Source organism: Coregonus clupeaformis, chromosome 21 (genome assembly GCF_020615455.1).
Source record: "Coregonus clupeaformis isolate EN_2021a chromosome 21, ASM2061545v1, whole genome shotgun sequence".
Taxonomy (NCBI): Eukaryota; Metazoa; Chordata; class Actinopteri; order Salmoniformes; family Salmonidae; genus Coregonus; species Coregonus clupeaformis.
The window spans coordinates 45,456,028-45,478,801 of NC_059212.1; the positions used below are offsets into that span (position 1 = coordinate 45,456,028).

General features: G+C 43.8%; 1 protein-coding gene across 6 annotated transcripts in view; it reads right to left on the reverse strand.

Annotated features, from left to right (window-relative positions):
- ankrd12 (ankyrin repeat domain 12) overlaps positions 1 to 22,774 on the reverse strand; it is a 65,491-nt gene that overhangs the window by 31,576 nt on the left and 11,141 nt on the right. For 5 of the 6 annotated variants that reach the window (XM_045205933.1, XM_045205932.1, XM_045205931.1 and 2 more), the window contains exons 2-3: positions 6,828 to 6,970; positions 1,657 to 1,804 (exon numbers count right to left, since the gene is read on the reverse strand). In XM_045205933.1, the coding sequence (XP_045061868.1) occupies positions 1,657 to 1,804; positions 6,828 to 6,887 (208 nt within the window). In that variant the 5' untranslated portion in view covers positions 6,888 to 6,970. Of the gene's footprint in view, positions 1 to 1,656; positions 1,805 to 6,827; positions 6,971 to 9,822; positions 9,913 to 22,774 lie in introns of those variants that run through there. The other variant, XM_045205930.1, reaches the window with a different exon arrangement.

Here is a 22,774-nt window from a genome sequence, read left to right on the forward strand (position 1 = left end):
TGCTTGTTCAATGAACCATAAACAATTAATGAACATGCACCTGTGGAACGGTCGTTAAGACACTAACAGCTTACAGACGGTAGGCAATTAAGGTCACAGTTATGAAAACTAAGGACACTAAAGAGGCCTTTCTACTGACTCTGAAAAACACCAAAAGAAAGATGCCCAGGGTCCCTGCTCATCTGCGTGAACGTGCCTTAGGCATGCTGCAAGGAGGCATGAGGACTGCAGATGTGGCCAGGGCAATAAATTGCAATGTCCGTACTGTCCGAACTAAGACAGTGCTACAGGGAGACGGGACGGACAGCTGATCGTCCTCGCAGTGGCAGAACACGTGTAACAACACCTGCACAGGATCGGTACAGGTACAGGATGGCAACAACAACTGCCCGAGTTACACCAGGAACGCACAATCCCTCCATCAGTGCTCAGACTGTCTGCAATAGGCTGGACTGAGGGCTTGTAGGCCTGTTGTAAGGCAGGTCCTCACCAGATATCACTGGCAACAACGTCGCCTATGGGCACAAACCCACCGTCGCTGGTCCAGACAGGACTGGCAAAAAGTGCTCTTCACTGACGAGTCACGGTTTTGTCTCACCAAGGGTGATGGTCGGATTCGCGTTTATCGTCGAAGGAATGAGCATTACACCGAGGCCTGTACTCTGGAGCGGGATCGATTTGGAGGTGGAGTGTCGGTCATGGTCTGGGGCGGTGTGTCACAGCATCATCGGACTGAGCTTGTTGTCATTGCAGGCAATCTCAACGCTGTGCGTTACAGGGAAGACATCCTCCTCCCTCATGTGGTACCCTTCCTGCAGGCTCATCCTGACATGACCCTCCAGCATGACAATGCCACCAGCCATACTGCTCGTTCTGTGCGTGATTTCCTGCAAGACAGGAATGTCAGTGTTCTGCCATGGCCAGCGAAGAGCCCGGATCTCAATCCCATTGAGCACATCTGGGACCTGTTGGATCGAAGGGTGAGGGCTAGGGCCATTCCCCCCACAAATGTCCAGGGAACTTGCAGGTGCCTTGGTGGAAGAGTGGGGTAACATCTCACAGCAAGAACTGGCAAATCTGGTGCCGTCCATGAAGAGGTGATGCACTGCAGTACTTAATGCAGCTGGTGGCCACACCAGATACTCACTGTTACTTTGACCCCCCCCCCTTTGTTCAGGGACACATTATCCCATTTATGTTAGTCACATGTCTGTGGAACTTGTTCAGTTTATGTCTCAGTTGTTGAATCTTGTTATGTTCATACAAATATTTACACGTTAAGTTTGCTGAAAATAAACGCAGTTGACAGTGAGAGGACGTTTCTTTTTTTGCAGAGTTTACTATTATATATGTACACTCTTATACTAGATATATACTACTATATATACACTATAATACTAGATATATACTACTATATATACTATAATACTGGATATATACTATTATATAATACTATTTATGAAGGTACTGTACATTATTGATTTTATTATAGTATCATGGATCTGCATGATGCCCAGCACACATGGGCTTATAAAGACACTATTTGTTGTATCCAAATAAAATGATACAAAAGTATATTCATGAAAAATAAAAAGATACCCCATCACCATCTCACACACCACACAGTTGTGTAGTAGCCAGGTGAGACGCTGGTACCTGTGTCTGAGTCTCTCTCCTTGGGGCTCACGGTGAAGGACAGTTTGCGTTTCATGGAAGACTTGGGTGGTTTCCCTTCCTTCCCCCCCAGCAACGCACTACGGTCAAGCTTCGGAGTCTTGGTGAACGGGGAAATCTTATCTTTGCTCTGGAAAAAGAGAAGAAGGAATTTGTTGTGACAAGGGGTTGCGTTAACGCAGAATTCATTTATTTTATTTTTTCTCCACGCACAAAATAGATATAAAATGCAGAATAAATATCTAGCTGTGTTTTGTAAACACAGATCTAAAATGCTTCTTATTGTAACTTTGTGCTCCAGTTGCACTTCTCCAATCGGATGAGAAATCTTTGAGAAATCTTTGCTATAGTCTTCAGACACATTCACAAACGGCATTCGATCAGCAGGCAGCGCTCTGTCTGATGGCAGAGGGGAAGAGGCAATTGTTACAATTGTTACTGTGGTCCTCTGTAGCTCAGCTGGTAGAGCACGGCGCTTGTAACGCCAAGGTAGTGGGTTCGATCCCCATACACAAAAATGTATGCACGCATGACTAAGTCGCTTTGGATAAAAGCGTCTGCTAAATGGCATATTATTATTATATTATTTACATTTCTCCAATAGTTTTAGATTAACGTCATGCAAAAATTAGGAAATGTAGCTGGCTACATTCTTTCTAGAATCTATGGTAAACATAAGAAATCTGATGGCATCGTCTTCGCAAAAAATACCTTGCTCTTTTCATTGTAAGCTAATTTACTTGTGTGGCTGCTTGCCAAATAGAGTTGCATTTCTGTTGTCATCTGATGAAAACAAAGCTATTTTCTGCTGATTGTTTTTGCATTAATTTGTGTGATGAAAAACTAGTTGCCCGTCCCATATCACTCGATTGAAAAAAAAAAAAAAAAAAAAAAAAACATAGTTACCTTTCAATGTAAAACGCAGATGAAAATGGTTTAAAAACGCTGCTTTGTTGATGGTGTGCGTTTTGAAAATGCTGATTTCTGCAGTCCAATTGAATTTCAGTGACTTAGTTAAAAGATATTCCCATTGTAGTGTGGAGTTGATGAATTTAATATTTTATTTATCTAGATGAGTTCCACTGATATCTTCATAAATCAGAGTACGTGAGCGGAGTGAGGGGTCGGAAATCCCGCCGATCGCTCCGGCGAGAAAATAGAATATAAAATAAAACTGCCGCTCCAAATTCCCTCCTCATTAAAAGTCGCCATTTAACCAACTGTTCACGGAACTACCTGGACCTACCATTTGGTTTTTGAGGTATTGAAACCAAACTGTATGATTATAGGCTACATGTCGTATTAAAACATCTAAATAGGGAGGTCAGGATCCAGAGAAGGAATGAAAATTAATTAATTATTTAGGCTATATTATTAGCTTATTATTTCAAATTATTCCAAGGCTATAGCCTATACAGAAATACATTGTGAAGCATTTGCTAGTGTGACACACTAGGCTGGCAGGGACATTAAGCGCTCAGCATTTAAACATTTTGTTGTATTAAATAATTTTTGTCAATACATTACGCCATTGGGCCTGTGACTTACTTAGAATTAAATACAAATTAAACCAACAAAATACTTATTCGGCTTTGAATTCATTTTTAGAAACACGAATTTGGCCGGAGTCTGCCTTCAGGCTCCTGCTATGGTCTGGAGAGCAGGCCAGCAGCGGTGAAAACCCTCTCCGCGTTTGCAGAGCCATTGGGGATTTCACGGTAAGGTCTACACCTTGATTTGATGCTAAACACCCTTCAGGCCACTCTTGCCAGGCTGGGCAGGGATGCAGTTCTCTTTTTTTCTACAGGTAAGCGTAAAGGTTTTTAGGCAAAATAACCCTATCAAAACAGAAAACTCTTTCAAGGAGTTAATATGTCAGGCCAAAATCAATTATAGCCCATTGCAGGGTTCTTCAATTCCGGTCCTGGAGGGCCGAAACACCTCTGTTTTTCATCCTCTCCTTCTAATCAGGGGCTAATTCAGACCTGGGACACCAGGTGAGTGCAATTAACTACCAGGTAGAAATAAAAAAACTGAAGTGTTTCGGCCCTCCAGAACCGGAATTGAAGAACCCTGGCCTGTTGTATAGATCACTTTTAAGAGATCAGATTTGTAGTTTATAAACACTTTGCTACAATGACAGACTTAGCTAGCTACCCACCTCCTTCCTTTCTGTTAGCATGTGCACGTAGTGAATACGGCAGGTAGCCTGGCGGGTAGGAGCGTTGGGCCAGTAACCGAAAGGTTTGCTGGATCGAATCCCCGAGCTGACAAGGTAAAAATCTGTCGTTCTGCCCCTGAGCAAGGCAGTTAACCCACTGTTCCCCGGGGCGCCGATGACGTGGATGTGGATTAAGGCAGCCCCCCGCACCTCTCTGATTCAGAGGGGTTGGGTTAAATGCGGAAGACACATTTCAGTTGAATGCATCCAGTTGTACAACTGACTAGATATCCCCCGTTCCGTTTTCGGGATACGTGTCTTTTAGATTCCACAGTGATTCTTTAGTTGTGGACGCTACGTCAACTCACTCCCTCTCTTGCTCTTGGTCCTCATCTTTGTAAGTCACCTTGATTTAGCACCTGTGTGTTTTATCAGTTCCTTTATGAAAATATTTAGTGTTGTATTTAGTGAACTCCATGCAAGGGGCTTCAAGTAGACTACAAGTGCATGCTGGGCCGGGCACGCCCTGAGCTCGTGAAGTGAGCGCTACTGGAGCGAGTGAGAAGGCCGACGCTCCAGCCTTTGGGGAAACTTGCTCCACTCTAAGGCTGACCCCATTTAGCTGACTGGTCGACTGTTTGGTCGATAGGCTGTTGGTCGGGCCAAGATTTTTTTAGTCGAGCAGTCGCAAATATATAAAAAACTATTATGGCACACGAGACACCGGTCTGACTCACGCCGGTCTGAGTAGACTAATCCAGACACCGGTCTGACTCACGCCGGTCTGAGTGGACTAATCCAGACACCGGTCTGACTCACGCCGGTCTGAGTAGACTAATCCAGACACCGGTCTGACTCACGCCGGTCTGAGTAGACTAATCCAGACACCGGTCTGACTCACGCCGGTCTGAGTAGACTAATCCAGACACCGGTCTGACTCACGCCGGTCTGAGTAGACTAATCCAGACACCGGTCTGACTCACGCCGGTCTGAGTAGACTAATCCAGACACCGGTCTGACTCACGCCGGTCTGACTGGACTAATCCAGACACCGGTCTGACTCACGCCGGTCTGAGTGGACTAATCCAGACACCGGTCTGACTGGACTAATCCAGACACCGGTCTGACTCACGCCGGTCTGAGTGGACTAATCCAGACACCGGTCTGACTCACGCCGGTCTGAGTGGACTAATCCAGACACCGGTCTGACTCACGCCGGTCTGAGTAGACTAATCCAGACACCGGTCTGACTCACGCCGGTCTGAGTAGACTAATCCAGACACCGGTCTGACTCACGCCGGTCTGAGTGGACTAATCCAGACACCGGTCTGACTCACGCCGGTCTGAGTGGACTAATCCATTGCGGAGGCCACCAGTATCACCAGTAGTACATTTACCCTTAATTACCATCCTTTATCATCTACGATATATGTTTGGTTACGGCAATTTCCGTTAAATGCATTTCAATATATTATTATTACCATCCTCATCATCATCATCACTAGTGTCTTAGGAGTGGACACGTTGTTTGCAGAGTCACAACCTAGGCTACACTTGTGAGAAAAAAGGTTTTGGTTTATTTAATTCCATTTACGAGTTCTGTTTGGAGCGCTCCTGTCAAGGACACACACCTGATTACACATAGAAGTCGGCCTATAGGCTACCTGGCCTGCGGGCAAATATAGGCCTATTAAATGTGCCCATTTGGGGATCTGATACTATTTCTGATTGTCTTAACTCACCATCACTGTGGAGCTTCTCAAAGTACATTTTTCTTCGCCTCAAAACAGCAAGTTAAACAACGTTTTTACATCCATTGAGAATGACAATCGTTCCTCAGCCTATTTGAAAAATCTTTCCAGCTCTCTCCCTTTCGATAACCACTCGGCATGAAAGGGGAAAAACATGTAATGCTCTGATCCGGTAGAAATAGGCCTACCTGATTACTTCTTATCCCTTGCGCAAATATCCTACAGCTGTGTCTGTCTGTCCGGAGCTTACTAGCGCTGGAAAATGGAGGGCCCAGAATATATTATACAATGTTGCATGAGTTTTGGGCCGGACCAAGTTAATAGTTGATACAAATGTGTCAAGTTCCTTGCATACAGGCCATATGTAGCCAATGTGATTTATAAGGTATTTATATTTAAAAATCAGGATATTTTCTACCGGCGGGTTGCAATGTTTTCATTTGTTGGCTTTTTGTAGGCTATTTTTACATATTGGCGATGGCAATAGAAGTAACCTTTAGATTAGTATCCTTTTCATTTAGATACGAGTTTTGATTAACCACATGACATTGATTTTGAGATATGAAGATTTTGTTATAAATAAAAAGAAAAACTGTTCCACGAAAACGTGCATATGAATATCATAACTGGCACGCAGATCGGTAGAAATGGTACGGTAACTTGGCTCTCCAAATGGAACAAGGTTGTCGACCGCTGGTGTAGCCTATTACCGGCAACTTCAGGAGCAATAACGGCAGAACCGGTGAAGCAGCGGAACGAGGAGGGTTGGGAACAGGTTTGTTTTCCTCTGGTTAGGCTATATCGATCATCTGGCTCCCTCTTTAGTAATTTGTGTGTCTTCATTTTAAAATCTCAGTGCTTAAAAAGCATCAGACAAGATCAGCAACCAACATAGTTGATTTTATTCAAACATAGGGTGCGTCTATATATGGAAAAATACACGTTTTAAAATCGATTGGTCCAAAGAACAGACAACGCTTGGTCGACCATTTTGATTATTTTGTCAGGGACAACCCTCCTCTGCTCACATACTCAGCTTAATATCTTGGAGACCTGGCCATACCTTATAGCCTACTTGATAACCCAGAAACGTAATACAAATATTGCATATGAAATCAGTTCCCACAGGGTAGGGGCTAGGACATCCGTGCCTAAAGAGGTAAAACAGAAGCTAGGGGTTGTTGCTAAACCAGATCGTGCCGGGCGGGTGGCGTAGAATATATGCTGTGTTTCCAGCGTACCTTCTTCCCAGTCGGTTTGTCCACCATGGCTCCGTCTCTGTCTGTCCCGGGTTTGGCCATGGTGCAGTGAGCTGCCGGCCTCCCTCCCTCCCTCCCGCCGTGTGACTCGCTCCGACAGTTACGGCACAGCACACATCATGGACCTACAACAGAAGACCTCATGTTACGAAGAAGAGAACGTTAACATTACATGTTATGTTACTAGCTATGGCTCTACGGGCTAATCATGCTCCTATAAAATGCACAGGACGAGAACATCAAACACATTATAATGTTATGATACACTACATGGCCAGAAGTATGTAGACACCTGCTGGTCGAACATCTCATTCCAAAATCATTGGGCATTAATATGGAGTCGGTCCCCGCTTTAATGCTATAACAGCCTCCAGTCTTCTGGGAAGGCTTTCCACTAGATGTTGGAACATTGCTGCGGGGACTTGCTTCCATTTAGCCACAAGAACGTTAGTGAGGTCGGGCACTGATGTTGGGCGATTAGGCCTGGCTTGCAGTCAACGTTCCAATTCATCACATAGGTATGAAAAATGTATGCACTCACTAACTGTAAGTCGCTCTGGATAAGAGCGTCTGCTAAATGACTAAAATGTAAAATGTGTTCAATGGGGTTGAGGTCAGTGCTCTGTGCAGGCCAGTCAAGTTCTTACACACCTATCCCGACAAACTATTTCTGTAAGGACCTCGCTTTGTGTACGGGGGCATTGTCATGCTGAAACAGGAAAGGGCCTTCCCCAAACGGTTGCCACAAAGTTGGAAGCAGAGAATCATCTAGAAGGTAATTGTATGCTGTAGCGTTAAGATTTCCCTTCACTGGAACTAAGGGGCCTAGCCCAAACCATGAAAAACAGCCCCAGACCATTATTCCTCCTCTACCAAACTTTACAGTTGGCACTATGCATTCGGTCAGGTAGCGTTCTCCTGGCATCCGCCAAACCCAGATTTGTCCGTCGGACTGCCAGATGGTGAAGCGTGATTAAATCACTCCAGAGAACGCATTTCCACTTCCCCAGAGTCCAATGGCTGCGAGCTTTACACCACTCCAGACGACGCTTAGCATTGCGCATGGTGATCTTAGGCGTGTGTGCTGCTGCTCGGCCATGGAAACCCATTTCATGAAGCTCCTGACGAACAGTTCTTGTGCTGACGTTGCTTCCAGAGGCAGTTTGGAACTCTGTAATGAGTGTTGCAACCAAGGACGGACAATTTTTATGTGCTACACGCTTCAGCACTTGGCGGTGCCGTTCTGTGAGCTTGTGTGGCACTTCATTGTTGCCAACCCTAAAATGTTTCCACGTCACAATAACAGCGCTTACAGTTGACCGGTGCAGCTCTAGCAGGGCAGAAATTTTACAAAACTGACTTGTTTGAAAGGTGGCATCCTATGACGGTGCCACGTTGAAAGTCACCGAGCTCTTCAGTAAGGCCATTATACTGCCAATGTTTGTCTACGGAGATTGCATGGCAGTGTGCTCGATTTTATACACCCGTCAGCAACGGGTGTGGCTGAAATAGCAGAATCCGCAAATTCGAAGGGGTGTCCACATACTTTTGTATATAGCATGCCCTGTCTCCTCTCCCTCTCCCTCGCCTCCTCTCCCTCTCCTCTCTCCCTCTCTCCCTCTCTCCCTCGCCTCCTCTCCCTCTCTTCTCCTTCTCTCCCTCTCTTCTCCTTCTCTCCCTCTCCTCTCTCTCTCTCCTCCTCCTCTCCCTCTTCTCCTCCTCCTCTCCCTCTTCTCCTCCTCCTCTCCCTCTTCTCCTCCTCCTCTCCCTCTTCTCCTCCTCTCCCTCTCTTCTCCTCCTCCTCTCTCCTCCTCCTCCTCTCTCCTCCTCCTCTCCCTCTCTCCTCCTCCTCCTCCTCCTCTCCCTCTTCTAACCTCTTAGAGATGTTGATGGTTACTATATTTATCAGGATTCAGAGTCATATTGCTAAACAACAGCCTTGTTGATAATGGTCTTCTGTAGCTCAGCTGGTAGAGCATGGCGCTTGTAACGCCAAGGGTAGTGGGTTCGATCCCCGGGACCACCCATACGTAAAAATGTATGCACACATGACTGTAAGTCGCTTTGGATAAAAGCGTCTGCTAAATGGCATATTATTATTATTATTATTTATAGCGTATGTAGTTGAATAGCTATGACAGCTATGGCTCATTATGCGCATTCAACACAGGAGGCCATGATGACAATTAAGTAATTCCCTTAATACATATCCCCCATACCAATACGATGATGCTTGAACTTGTACAGAGCGTACAATTAGGTCAAACACTGCGCCTCCAAAATGAAACACCATTTCAATTTTATTTTATTCAAAACTTCCTGGGGTCGAACACACAATTACAAAGTATACAAAAAAAATAACAGTGGATAATGTATATAGCTTAAAAACAGAAAGCTCCCGGCTGATACACACTTCACTTTGTATGCTTTGTTACATGGCTCACGTGGAAGTTTCCATGACTGTTGATAATGACATTACTGTGATATGTAGAGTAAAGTGAAGCAAAGGGGAAAACGGTGTGAAGGTTAGGGGCTCTCGCTCTCGCTCTCAATCTCCCTCCCACCCACAAACACCCACTCCACCACAAGTCATGCGTTTTCCTACTGATCATACATTGACACTGACTTTCGGTTTTGCTACACCAGCTTCAAAAAACAGCTGCAAATACAATATTTTTTGGTTATAGAAAATATATTTCACAGCGGTTTAGATGGTACAATGATTCTCTACACTATCCTTGCTTGTTTTGTCCTATAACTATAAATAGAATTTTAGCATCTTTCAAATTTTAACTTCAAAATGGGATAGGGACGTAGCAAGGATTCTGGATTCAAGGACCTTTCATGGAGGCAACGGTTGGGCGCGAGGCAGTGCTGTGCCAGCGGCCAATTTGTGATTTATGTTTTTTCCTTTCAAGTGATAACTACCACAATTGTCTTGGTAGGGCTCCTATATGTTATATGGTGTTTAACTTACATTAAATGTTCCTTCAGCTTTCTGAGCATCTTTGTAGGGCAACTAGGTCTCACAGTCTCACTTCAGCATTAGACGTTCACCCATGTCTCTGTTTAAAGCACAATCCATACAGATTTTTTACAGTCTCAACCCATACAGAATTGTATTTATATATATTTTTTAATTTCAGCGATAATAATACAAATAATCGGCGAATATTTCCACTCTAAAATCGGAGGGAAAACAATTCACACAATGAATACTCAAGAATTGACGGGAGACAGCTGAGCCATTCTGGAGACAGCTGAGCCATTCTGGAGAGAGACTGGCCTATATCTTCGCCACACACCCCTCCCCTTCTTCTTGTCAAAACATTTAAAAGATTATACTCAAGACACATTATCTTCACACACATTTTAGATGCTTTTCACTAACAGCTGCAACTCAATAATCAGCTAGGCCTATTGCACGCTCGCTTCCCTAATAGGACTACGAGCTCGTGATTTAAAATAATCCACAGCAATTTTTTTTTAAATAAGCTAATGATCCTCAATTCCTCTGTGGCTAAGTCACGCTTTCTGATGAAGTACTTAGAATTATTTTATTTATTTATGTATGTATACAGTCGTGGTCAAAAGTTTTGAGAATGACACAAATACTAATTTTCAAAGTCTGCTGCCTCAGTTTTGATGATGGCAATTTGCATATACTCCAGAATGTCATGAGTGATCAGATTAATTGCAAAGTCCCTCTTTGCCACGAAAATGAACTTAATCCCCCAAAAACATTTCCACTGCATTTCAGCCCACCACAAAAGGACCAGCTGACATCATGTCAGTGATTCTCTCGTTAACACAGGTGAGAGTGTTGACGAGGACAAGGCTGGAGATCACTCCGTCATGCTGATTGAGTTAGAATAACAGACTGGAAGCTTTAAAAGGAGGGTGGTGCTTGAAATCATTGTTCTTCCTCTGTTAACCATGCTTGTAATTATACTTCAGTATACCATAGTAACATCTGACAAAAATATCTCATAACACTGAAGCAGCGAACTTTGTGAAGACCAATACTTGTGAAGACCACGACTGTAGACAGGAATAATTATATCATTTACTTCCCTATTGGACCCAGCGTTATGCAATTTCTCTCCTGGTCAATTGGTTTTCATATAAACTTTTTTGTTGTCCAGAAGCCAAAGGCTCCCATCCTAGTCATATTAGCAACCCATCCTAGTCATATTAGCATCCCGTCCTAGTCATATTAGCATCCCGTCCTAGTCATATTAGCATCCCGTCCTAGTCATATTAGCATCCCGTCCTAGTCATATTAGCATCCCATCCTAGTCATATTAGCAACCCATCCTAGTCATATTAGCATCCCATCCTAGTCATATTAGCAACCCATCCTAGTCATATTAGCATCCCATCCTAGTCATATTAGCATCCCATCCTAGTCATATTAGCATCCCATCCTAGTCATATTAGCATCCCATCCTAGTCATATTAGCAACCCATCCTAGTCATATTAGCATCCCATCCTAGTCATATTAGCATCCCATCCTAGTCATATTAGCAACCCATCCTAGTCATATTAGCAACCCATCCTAGTCATATTAGCATCCCATCCTAGTCATATTAGCATCCCATCCTAGTCATATTAGCAACCCATCCTAGTCATATTAGCAACCCATCCTAGTCATATTAGCATCCCATCCTAGTCATATTAGCATCCCATCCTAGTCATATTAGCAACCCATCCTAGTCATATTAGCATCCCATCCTAGTCATATTAGCAACCCATCCTAGTCATATTAGCATCCCATCCTAGTCATATTAGCAACCCATCCTAGTCATATTAGCAACCCATCCTAGTCATATTAGCATCCCATCCTAGTCATATTAGCATCCCATCCTAGTCATATTAGCATCCCATCCTAGTCATATTAGCATCCCATCCTAGTCATATTAGCAACCCATCCTAGTCATATTAGCAACCCATCCTAGTCATATTAGCATCCTATCCTAGTCATATTAGCAACCCATCCTAGTCATATTAGCATCCCATCCTAGTCATATTAGCATCCCATCCTAGTCATATTAGCATCCCATCCTAGTCATATTAGCATCCCATCCTAGTCATATTAGCATCCCATCCTAGTCATATTAGCAACCCATCCTAGTCATATTAGCATCCCATCCTAGTCATATTAGCATCCCATCCTAGTCATATTAGCATCCCATCCTAGTCATATTAGCATCCCATCCTAGTCATATTAGCATCCCATCCTAGTCATATTAGCATCCCATCCTAGTCATATTAGCATCCCATCCTAGTTGTTGCATCTTTAGATGCCCCCCTCTTTCTAAGTTTTCGAAAATAGATTTTCATCTTTGTCACATATGGAACCGCTATCAGGTGCGCTGTTTAGAATTGTGTTTTCCCGCGAATTGCATTTTGGCAAATGTTTTAAAATGACGTTTCATTGGCTGCTTCATTACATCAGTTGCATGTTCTGTTAAGACGCATTACCATAATCTAAATGTGATTGGTCATTCTGAGCACTGTGGGTGGACGCTCTAATGGGTTATGCACCCAAAGCAGATGTGTCCAGTAAATTAAAATCTAACTGGTCACGTTGTCCGGCACCACATCTTCCTTACGGAACCCCGGCGCCTGCCGGACGGGAGAATGGAGAACAGTCCATTTCTCGGGTGGCTGGAGTCTTTGCCAATTTTTGGGCCTTTCTCAGATGCCGCCTGGCATGTATGTCCTGGATGGCTGGGCGCTTGTCCCCAGTGATGCGCTGGGCAGTACGCACCACCCTCTGTAGGGCATTCCAGTCGCGGGCGGTGCAGTTGCCATAGCAGACGGTGATACAACCGGTCAGGATGCTCTCAATGGTGTAGCTGTAAAAGTTCCTGAGGATCTGAGGGTGTGTGTGCGCCCCGGATGAGACATGACTCCAATATGGCCTGGATGGGCAGGGATGAGCAGGGAGGAGCGGAGAGAGAGAAAGAGACCAAGAGATAGAGAGCAGAGAGGGATTTTGAGAGATAGAGCACGAGAGAGAGACCGACCGAGAGAGAGAGGGTGTGACTATAATTAGAGGTATTTGGGTGATGGACAATTTGGCATTCAGACCCACTGCGTTAGCTACTGCTGCCTCTGCTGCATGCTGCCTAGCGAGCAGCTAAGGATAGCATGAAGATGGCTAGCTATTGCTGCATGCTGCCTAGCGAGCAGCTAAGGACAGCATGAAGATGGCTAGCTATTGCTGCATGCTGCCTAGCGAGCAGCTAAGGATAGCATGAAGATGGCTAGCTATTGCTGCATGCTGCCTAGCGAGCAGCTAAGGATAGCATGAAGATGGCTAGCTATTGCTGCATGCTGCCTAGCGAGTGGCTAAGGACAGCATTAAAAGGTAGACTCAGCGATATGACGTAGATGCAGAAAGTAAACAGCACAGTGGGTCAATTTCCGCAACAACTAAGCGCACCGGGAGGCTCAACTTCTCCGCTGTTTTGGTGCCCTGGCTACCACGCTGTGAACAGCGTGAAGCGAACCCGTGCACATGCGCAGATAGTTGAATGTGTTTTAATAAAACCAACAATATGCATTGAGCTTGTCCGACGCTTTAAGCACACGGTTTGATGAAATAAGACACAAATTACTTAAGAGGGAGCCAGAGTTCTAGATAACCAGAAGAAATAAAAACCTTAACCTGACCCAACTATTCTCCTCCCGCTCCTGCTGGCTTTCGCAGATTCTGCCGTTACTCTCCTGAAGTTCCTGGTAATAGGCAACACGAGGAGTCGGCAACCTTTCTCATGTGGAATGCCATTTTATCTTACCATTTCTACTGATCTGCGTGCCAGTTATGGTTTTTATATGCATATTTTTGTGGAACAATTTAATTTATAATAACGTTTCGTATATCAAAATCATTGTCATGTGGTTAAATCAAAATTCTATCCAAATCTAAATGAAAATTATCAACCTAAAAATGTAACTTCTATTGCCAACTATGTTAAAATAGCCTACATAAAGCCAGCAAATAAAAACAATTGCAGCCAGCAGGTAGAAAATATCCTGATAAAAATAAATATCCTATCAATCACATTGGCTATGAGTGGCCTGTCTGCAACGAACTTGAAACTTTGTATAAACCATCAACTTGGGTCAGGCCTAAGCATGTGCTAGCAAACTTGCAACATTGTATAGAATATTCTGGGGCCTCAGTTTCCCGTGCCATTGAGCTCAGGACAGACACAGCTGTAGGCTTTTTGCACAAGGGATAAGAGGTCATAAGGTAGGCCTTTTTTATGACGTTCCCAATGGACCAGAGCATGATATTTTAACCTTTCATGCTGAGTGGTTATTGAAAGATTTTTCAAATACATTGGAGGAACTATTGTAATTCTCAATGGATGTAAAAACAGACTTCGTTTGCTTGCTGTTGTTTCAGGTGAAGAAAACCTTACTTTGAGAAGCTCCACAGTGATGGTGAGCTAAGACAATTAGAAATAGTATCAGATCCCCAAACGGGCACATTTATAAGCCTACATTTGCATGCAGGCCAGTTAGCCTATAGGCCGACATCTATGCGTAATCAGGTGCGCGTCCTTACTCAACACTGACAGGAGCGCTCCAAAAAAAAAAACATTGGACAAAACTCATAAATGAGCATAGGTTGTGGGCTCTGCAAACAATGTGTCCACTCTGACAACGAGAACGGTAAAAGACTGGAATAATAATATATTGAATGCTAGTGTTGTGTTTGAGACCAATTCAAGACCAAGACCGGAGAGGGGAGGGCGGGGGGGGGGGGGTCTGGACCGAGTCGAAACTGAACGGGAGGAGGACAATGGGTCCGAGACAGAGTCAAGACCGAGACCAGCTAAATGTGAGTCCAATTCAAGACCATGATTGTAATTTTGTCAAATTGAGTTGAAAATGTCCAGTGTTTCTGTGACCATGCAGTATTTCAGAAGAACATATGGATTCTTTAGACATTCAGAATGGCGGGAAAAAAAACTGCACGCTGAGGAAAGATACAGCCACTCAAATGATTACTTACCCAAACACAGTGGGGAACAATGAGGGCCTTCTACACCTTCAAAGAAGGGGCTAATGATTTATCAAATAATTATAATTACATTATTCTTTTCAATGATGTTCTGATTTAATCTCTTCCGTTTTTGTTGGAAAGGAAAGGATTAACACTGAAGATAAAAAAAAATATCAAAATCAGGATTTTGTTTTTAGTGGTCTCTGGGGCAGTGGCGTGTATTCATGGATGCCAAGGGAAGCCAGGCTTCCCCTAAAAATTGACCAATAAAAATAAATATATATATATATATAATCTTTAGTCTCTCTGTGTTTTATAATTTTCCTTCAATTCGCAAGAGGCTGAATGCATCTCACAGAAGAAATTAGCCATGGATGGAGATAGTGATGGAGGAATTATGATTATGACTAAACTTGTTAACTCCAATAATGATGATTAATTAGAGATAGACATTCTCGTGACAGATAGGGATTTGGACTTGTGGTTTAACTTAATTCTCCGTACTGGCCAACGATTATAACGGCGATTCTGATCCAACCATTAATTCATACATTGTTGTACCCCTGGCCTGAGAGGATGGTAGTTCAATATGTAGCTAGATGTAGAAGGCTAATGTTAACTAGCTAACGTTGCCCATGAATGGAAGTTAGGCTAGTGAGGAAGCATTTTAGCCAGGTAGCCTAGGACAACAAAAAATAACAGCGTGTACTTTATGACAGAGTGATAGACCGTTTTCATCAACATGAAAGAGAGGAGGATGGCATTGGCGTTGGAGCCAACATGTTTTTCTACTTGCAAACACGCGCACGCACACACAGAAATCAGAGCCATGGACAGCCACATCATATTTAGCTTACGGCGATTGGACTAAACAGTTTTTTGGTATCTTTTAGTTGTCACTGTATTAGACTAAGCAGAGGTGATTTGATGATGATGAAATGTTGAAGTTGAAATGGTGCTGGAATAGTGGAGGCAGCTCCTGTTTTCTTTGCGACTTGCGGCTCCGTGGTTCTAAATCAATAGTTGTTCAGTGGTGTGAAAATGTTGGAAACATTCACTTGCTCTGTTACATGCAATATGCTTTGTGGACAGATGATGCTCTCCGGTTTTGTGATAAAACAAAAAGGCAGGTGTGGTTGAATTTATTCTGCCACTGTCTTCTTATTGTCTCGGCCTATAGATCACGGGCACATGGCATATGAACTAACAGGTTAAAGAGCAAACGGGGGGGGCGGGGGGGGCTTTGGCTTCACCAGTGATTTTACCCCCACACCGCTACTGCTCTGGGAGATAAATCTAGCTAGCTAAGTCAGCCATTATTGCCTAGGCAATCAGAAGCTATTAGGGCCAAATGTTGGAGCGACAGTGGAATAAACCAATCACATTTTGATTTGTAACGGGTGGGACCGTTTTTACAAAAAAAAAAACGTATGAAAACTGCCTCCTCAAACGGCCAACAGGTCACTGCGCAGTAGTGAGCAGCAGTTTTCCCACCAAAATACTTTGCTATTATTTTATTTTTCTATGCATCTAGCCATGGTGTCTTTACCAAGATGAGAAACAATTAGAAAACCTCTGTACTCTCCAAAGACATCTGGAGTGGACAGGAAGTCATTGATGCAGAGAGAGTAGAACAAGACCAGGGGGGTTGAAGGATATCAGGGGTACAACGCCTACAAGTGGTGGACAAGACGCTAACAACATGAGGGACAAGAAGATGACTACTCCGTGCAGTTAGGGCCGGGGCATTGTCTTATTGTTGTCCTTCGTTCATCCAGGTGATTCTGTTTTTCGGTTCACCACATGTACCTTTTGTATTACAACAGTAGAGAGGGAGATTTGAAACCTGTCTTCAGATAGGCTTTAGGAAGACAGGTTGAACTTATTAACAAGAATAGCAGTACAGCAAATGTGAGTCTTGCTTTCAGACAATTTATTGAAAGTTGTGAGTGTTATGGTCTTTGTTGCATGGCTTCTTATCCACAGAGGGCCAGTGTGGGTGCAGGTTTGTGTTCTAACCAAGCAACAACACATCCGATTCAAATAATCATGCCCTCCGAAGTACATAGTTATCTAGTCAACACCGCATGGCAAGCAGCCGTTACTCAGCCGAGAGAGCTCTATCACACATAACTCAGAGAGAGGAGAGAAACAGAAAGAAAGAGAGACAGACAGAGAGAGAGAGACAGAGAAAGACAGAGACAGAGACAGAGACAGAGACAGAGAGAGAGAGAGAGAGAGAGAGAGAGATCCAAAGAGTGACAGCGATGAAGGGAGAGAGTATGTTCAACAAAAACAATGCTGTTCTACCCATATTCTGATGTTGGCAAGACGAACCCGTTGTTGTGTTGTTATCTCACACACACACACACACACACACACACGGGAGCTACAGCCAACTGCAGTGCAGATAGTAGACATTTCATATCATAACACTTTCAGTTTCACAACCTCATTCACACTCCGCTGCATTTAGCCAAACAAGTTCTGCTCAAGGGTTGGGCGATGTCTGGAATGACACACAGTCCCATCGCCCTGTCCAAACATGGCTGATATAGGCTTAGATCAGACAGTCCCATCGCCCTGTCCAAACATCGCTGATACAGGCTTAGATCAGACAGTCCCATCGCCCTGTCCAAACATGGCTGATAAAGGCTTAGATCAGCCAGTCCCATCGCCCTGTCCAAACATGGCTGATATAGGCTTAGATCAGACAGTCCCATCGCCCTGTCCAAACATGGCTGATAAAGGCTTAGATCAGACAGTCCCATCGCCCTGTCCAAACATGGCTGAAAGGCTTAGATCAGCTCTTTTCTTTTGCACTCATTTAGGTTATTTTCATACTTATTTAGTTTTAGCTACTATATTTATTTTGTAACTTGTAGGCCTATATTTAGGATTTGTACAGTTCGATAGGCAAAAGGCCTATTCGTTTTTAGCATAAGGCCTATTATTTTTTAAGAATGTTATAATAATAATGTATATAATATGCCATTTACATTTTCATTTCAGTCATTTAGCAGACGCTCTTATCCAGAGCGACTTAGTTAGTGCATACATTTAATTTTTTTCCATACTGGCCCCCCATGGGAATCGAACCCACAACCCTGGTGTTGCAAACGCCATGCTCTACCAACTGAGTTACATCCCTGCCGGCCATTCCCTCGCCTAACCTGGACGACGCTGGGCCAATTGTGCGCCGCCCCATGGGTCTCCCGGTCGCGGCCGGCTACGACAGAGCCTGGATACATTTAGCAGACGCTTTTATCCAAAGCGACTTACAGTCATGCGTGCATACATTTTTGTGTATGGTTGGTCCCGGGAATCGAACCCACTACCCTGGCGTTACAAGCGCCGTGCTCTACCAGCTGAGCTACAGAGGACCACAATTAGTTTTATCTGATTGAAGACTTAGGATTTTTACAGTTCCATAGGCAAAAGGCATAGCCTAAGGAAAATTGACCTATTAGTTTAATCATAAGCCAATGTTCATTGAATTGTTATAAAGAAAGTTATGGGCTAAATCATTTGTTTATTCTGATCGTTGTTGACTTTTATATAAAATGCACAAGCTATTGAAAATAAAGTTGTTTGTGAAACAACGCCGACACAGACTCTTCATTCGTTTATTTTTCGTTCCCGTTCATTGAAAGTGCAGGAGCTTATGCCCCATTGCCCCAATCCAAGGACATGAATAAACACTTCGATAGTATTATAAATACTAGTTTAGAAGTTCAACTATTAAAAGTAACATTTACTGCAACTTTTTGACAGTAGCCTATGTGGTGGCCTATATTATTAGCTGTTTGGAAAATCCCTCCTTGCAAACCAAAGACAATTTATTGTGCCTACACTTTGGTCAAGTAAAGCAGAAACGTATACTTAAAAAAACAAAAAAACGGCCTATTTGATTAATCTATCTTGCAATTGTTGGTTCTCTCTCCACCCCTCTCATTATTCCTATACTAGCTAGGTTTCTATTTAGGCTATTCGAAAACAACTTTCTGAGAAGGAGCTCTGCAAACAACGTGTCCACTATGACAACGAGAACGGTAAAAGATTGGAATAATAATAATAATATATTGAATGCCAGTGTTGTGTTTGAGACCGATTCAAGACCAATTCAATTAATTATGCCTATAGATTCATTCCATGGTTGATCATGAAAGAATAGACTATGTCTAGACCAACGAGTCACATACCAAATCTAAAATAAAATAAAGAAAGGGAAATGAAGATTAAGACAGCTTCAGAGTGTCTGATGGGGAAAAAAACACGTTAGGCTGCGATGCAGTGCCTTAGACCGCTGCGCCACTCGGGAGGCCAATTATGTGAGACTTTCAAAACAACTGTTCCAATTGAAAAACTACCCGGATTGAGATCAACAAATTCCTTTTTTTTTTTGTTCAGTTGTGTACAAATCGTTGAGGTTTTGACCTGCGTCTCTCAGAAGTTGAGTGAGACAAGAGTCTCTGTCGACTAGTTTTGCTCTCCAGCCAAGTAGGCACAAAATGTCCACAGATGTTACTGGGCATCTTGGTTCATAACAACTGTTGCCGTTTGACAAATGTGCATAATAGCCCTCACGTAAAGGCTTAGAATATGGAGAGACCCATGGGTCGGGCACACAATTGGTCCAGCGTCGTCCAAGGTAGGAGAGGGTTTGGCCGGCAGGGATGTGGGTTCGTTTCCCACGGGGGGCCAGTATGAAAAAAAACAAAAAAAACATGTATGCATTCACTAACTGTAAGTCGCTCTGGATAGGAGCTTCTGCTAAATGACTAAAATGTAAAATGAGAATAGATACACGGCCGTCAGTGATATAGAAATAGGCTAACTTCTGTTCCCTAAAGAGACGTAATGCATGTGTTCAAAACTTGAAGGCTTACGTTGCCTGTGAATGAGAATGAGAGACCACGAATGAGTAAGAGATTTGAGTTTCTTTCCTGCGTGAGTACTAGTAACACAACTAAATATCACAGGAAATGACTGCTTGGTGTTCGTCATCACAGTGAGAAGGACAGCATGCCTTCACTACTGTGAGCTGCTTACAACTACATCATCGTCAATTAATGAATGAGTCCAAATGTCATGAACGTCTCAAAGACAGACCTGGCCGGGAGTTTCATATAGAAATATATAATGTAGAACAGATGATTCTTAGAGACAGCTGGCATGTTAGGATAGAAAGACTTGTCCAAGCCATGGGCCTAGACCTACAGTACTTGGAAACATTTTATTTTATATACACTGCTCAAATAAATAAAAGGGAACACTTAAACAACACATCCTAGATCTGAATGAATGAAATAATCTTATTAAATACTTTTTTCTTTACATAGTTGAATGTGCTGACAACAAAATCACACAAAAATTATCAATGGAAATCAAATTGATCAACCCATGGAGGTCTGGATTTGGAGTCACCCTCAAAATTAAAGTGGAAAACCACACTACAGGCTGATCCAACTTTGATGTAATGTCCTTAAAACAAGTCAGAATGAGGCTCAGTAGTGTGTGTGGCCGCCACGTGCCTGTATGACCTCCCTACAACGCCTGGGCATACTCCTGATAAGGTGGCGGATGGTCTCCTGAGGGATCTCCTCCCAGACCTGGACTAAAGCATCTGCCAACTCCTGGACAGTCTGTGGTGCAACGTGGCATTGGTGGATGGAGCGAGACATGATGTCCCAGATGTGCTCAATTGGATTCAGGTCTGGGGAACGGGCGGGCCAGTCCATAGCATCAATGCCTTCCTCTTGCAGGAACTGCTGACACACTCCAGCCAAATGAGGTCTAGCATTGTCTTGCATTAGGAGGAACCCAGGGCCAACCGCACCAGCATATGGTCTCACAAGGGGTCTGAGGATCTCATCTCGGTACCTAATGGCAGTCAGGCTACCTCTGGCGAGCACATGGAGGGCTGTGCGGCCCCCCAAAGAAATGCCACCCCACACCATGACTGACCCACCGCCAAACAGGTCATGCTGGAGGATGTTGCAGGCAGCAGAACGTTCTCCACTGCGTCTCCAGATTCTGTCACATGTGCTCAGTGTGAACCTGCTTTCATCTGATTTACCTTGAAAACAATGGTTGGACATCTTGGATGCAGCCTCCAGTTGTTATTATACCTCAGTGGCTGCCAGCTAGCTACTACTAGCAAGGAAAGGCGAATCTTCCTTGTTTTCACAAAATGAAAACACAAAATGAAAAAACGTTGCTATCGCCCCTTGTCAATGGGAGTGGGACCGGCAAGGATATCATGTTACCAAAAGGTTTTTGCTACTCCAAAGATCCCACTCCACCCACGTGCACGCACGCACGAAGAAGATCAATGGAGTGAAGCTTGATAGATAACTAGCTACTATGTTAGCAAACCAAATGCACAACTGCAGAGCATTTAGCACATTTTAGACAGTTAACTTAATAGTTAGTTATATCTAGCTACAAACATTTAGTTGTGAATTCCATACTGTCACTATGCTACGGTGTATGCTGGACAACAGTGAGTGACTCACAAGGCTTCGGTCTCTCGTCGTTGTGCAGGTGTTTATAAAAGTAGAATCAGCGATATGACGTACGTAGATGCAGAAAGTAAACGGCATAGTGGGGCAATTCCCACAACAACTAAGAGCGTTGAAGCGCGAGGCTCAACTTCTCCTCTGTTTTGGTGCCCCGGCTACCACAGTATGAGCAGATACTCTGTGTGACTGTGTGAGAGCGAAGTCTTGCATCTCACTCATCTAAATATCTGCGGTGCTGCTCGTGGCAACATCAAAGTAGCTACAAATATTTTAATGTATAATAAATCTTCAAGCAAATATTTTTAATGGGATGAAGAACCATCCCGTGGCTATTTCCAAATAACCCGGTATACGGTATATACGGTATACTGCCCAAGCTTATATATTGCACACTGGAAGAGTGACAGCAGACCCTGTACAGAAAACTGGTAGAGGGTTGATAGGCCAATTGGCTTATCAATTTCAGGAGCTTGTCCAAAAATAGCCTACTAGACTAAATTAAACTGCTAAATTAAACCCATATTTTCAACTGGCAAGAAATAGTAATTAATGTAGTATGCTATCATGTGCATATATCAACACATTCTCTTAATTTTACATTGAGCATGATCACTTATCTGAGAAGGTACTAAAAATATCAGAAAAATGTGTTTATCTTAGAGTCACCTCCACACCTAAGTTTTTTTGCAGCTTTGAAATTGGCCACTAGTAGGAACTTATTCATAACGGGGGCCAGTATGAAAAATGTATGCACTCACTAACTGTAAGTCGCTCTGGATAAGAGCGTCTGCTAAATGACTAAAATGTAAATGTAAAATGTAAATCTGTGAAGAGCACAGGGCGCCAGTGGCGAATTTGCCAATCTTGGTGTTCTCTGGCAAATGCCAAACGTCCTGCACGGTGTTGGGCTGTAAGCACAACCCCCACCTGTGGATTCGGGCCCTCATACCACCCTCATGGAGTCTGTTTCTGACCGTTTGAGCAGACACATGCACATTTGTGGCCTGCTGGAGGTCATTTTGCAGGGCTCTGGCAGTGCTCCTCCTGCTCCTCCTTGCACAAAGGCGGAGGTAGCGGTCCTGCTGCTGGGTTGTTGCCCTCCTACGGCCTCCTCCACGTCTCCTGATGTACTGGCCTGTCTCCTGGTAGCGCCTCCATGCTCTGGACACTACGCTGACAGACACAGCAAACCTTCGTGCCACAGCTCGCATTGATGTGCCATCCTGGATGAGCTGCACTACCTGAGCCACTTGTGTGGGTTGTAGACTCCGTCTCATGCTACCACTAGAGTGAAAGCACCGCCAGCATTCAAAAGTGACCAAAACATCAGCCAGGAAGCATAGGAACTGAGAAGTGGTCTGTGGTCACCACCTGCAGAACC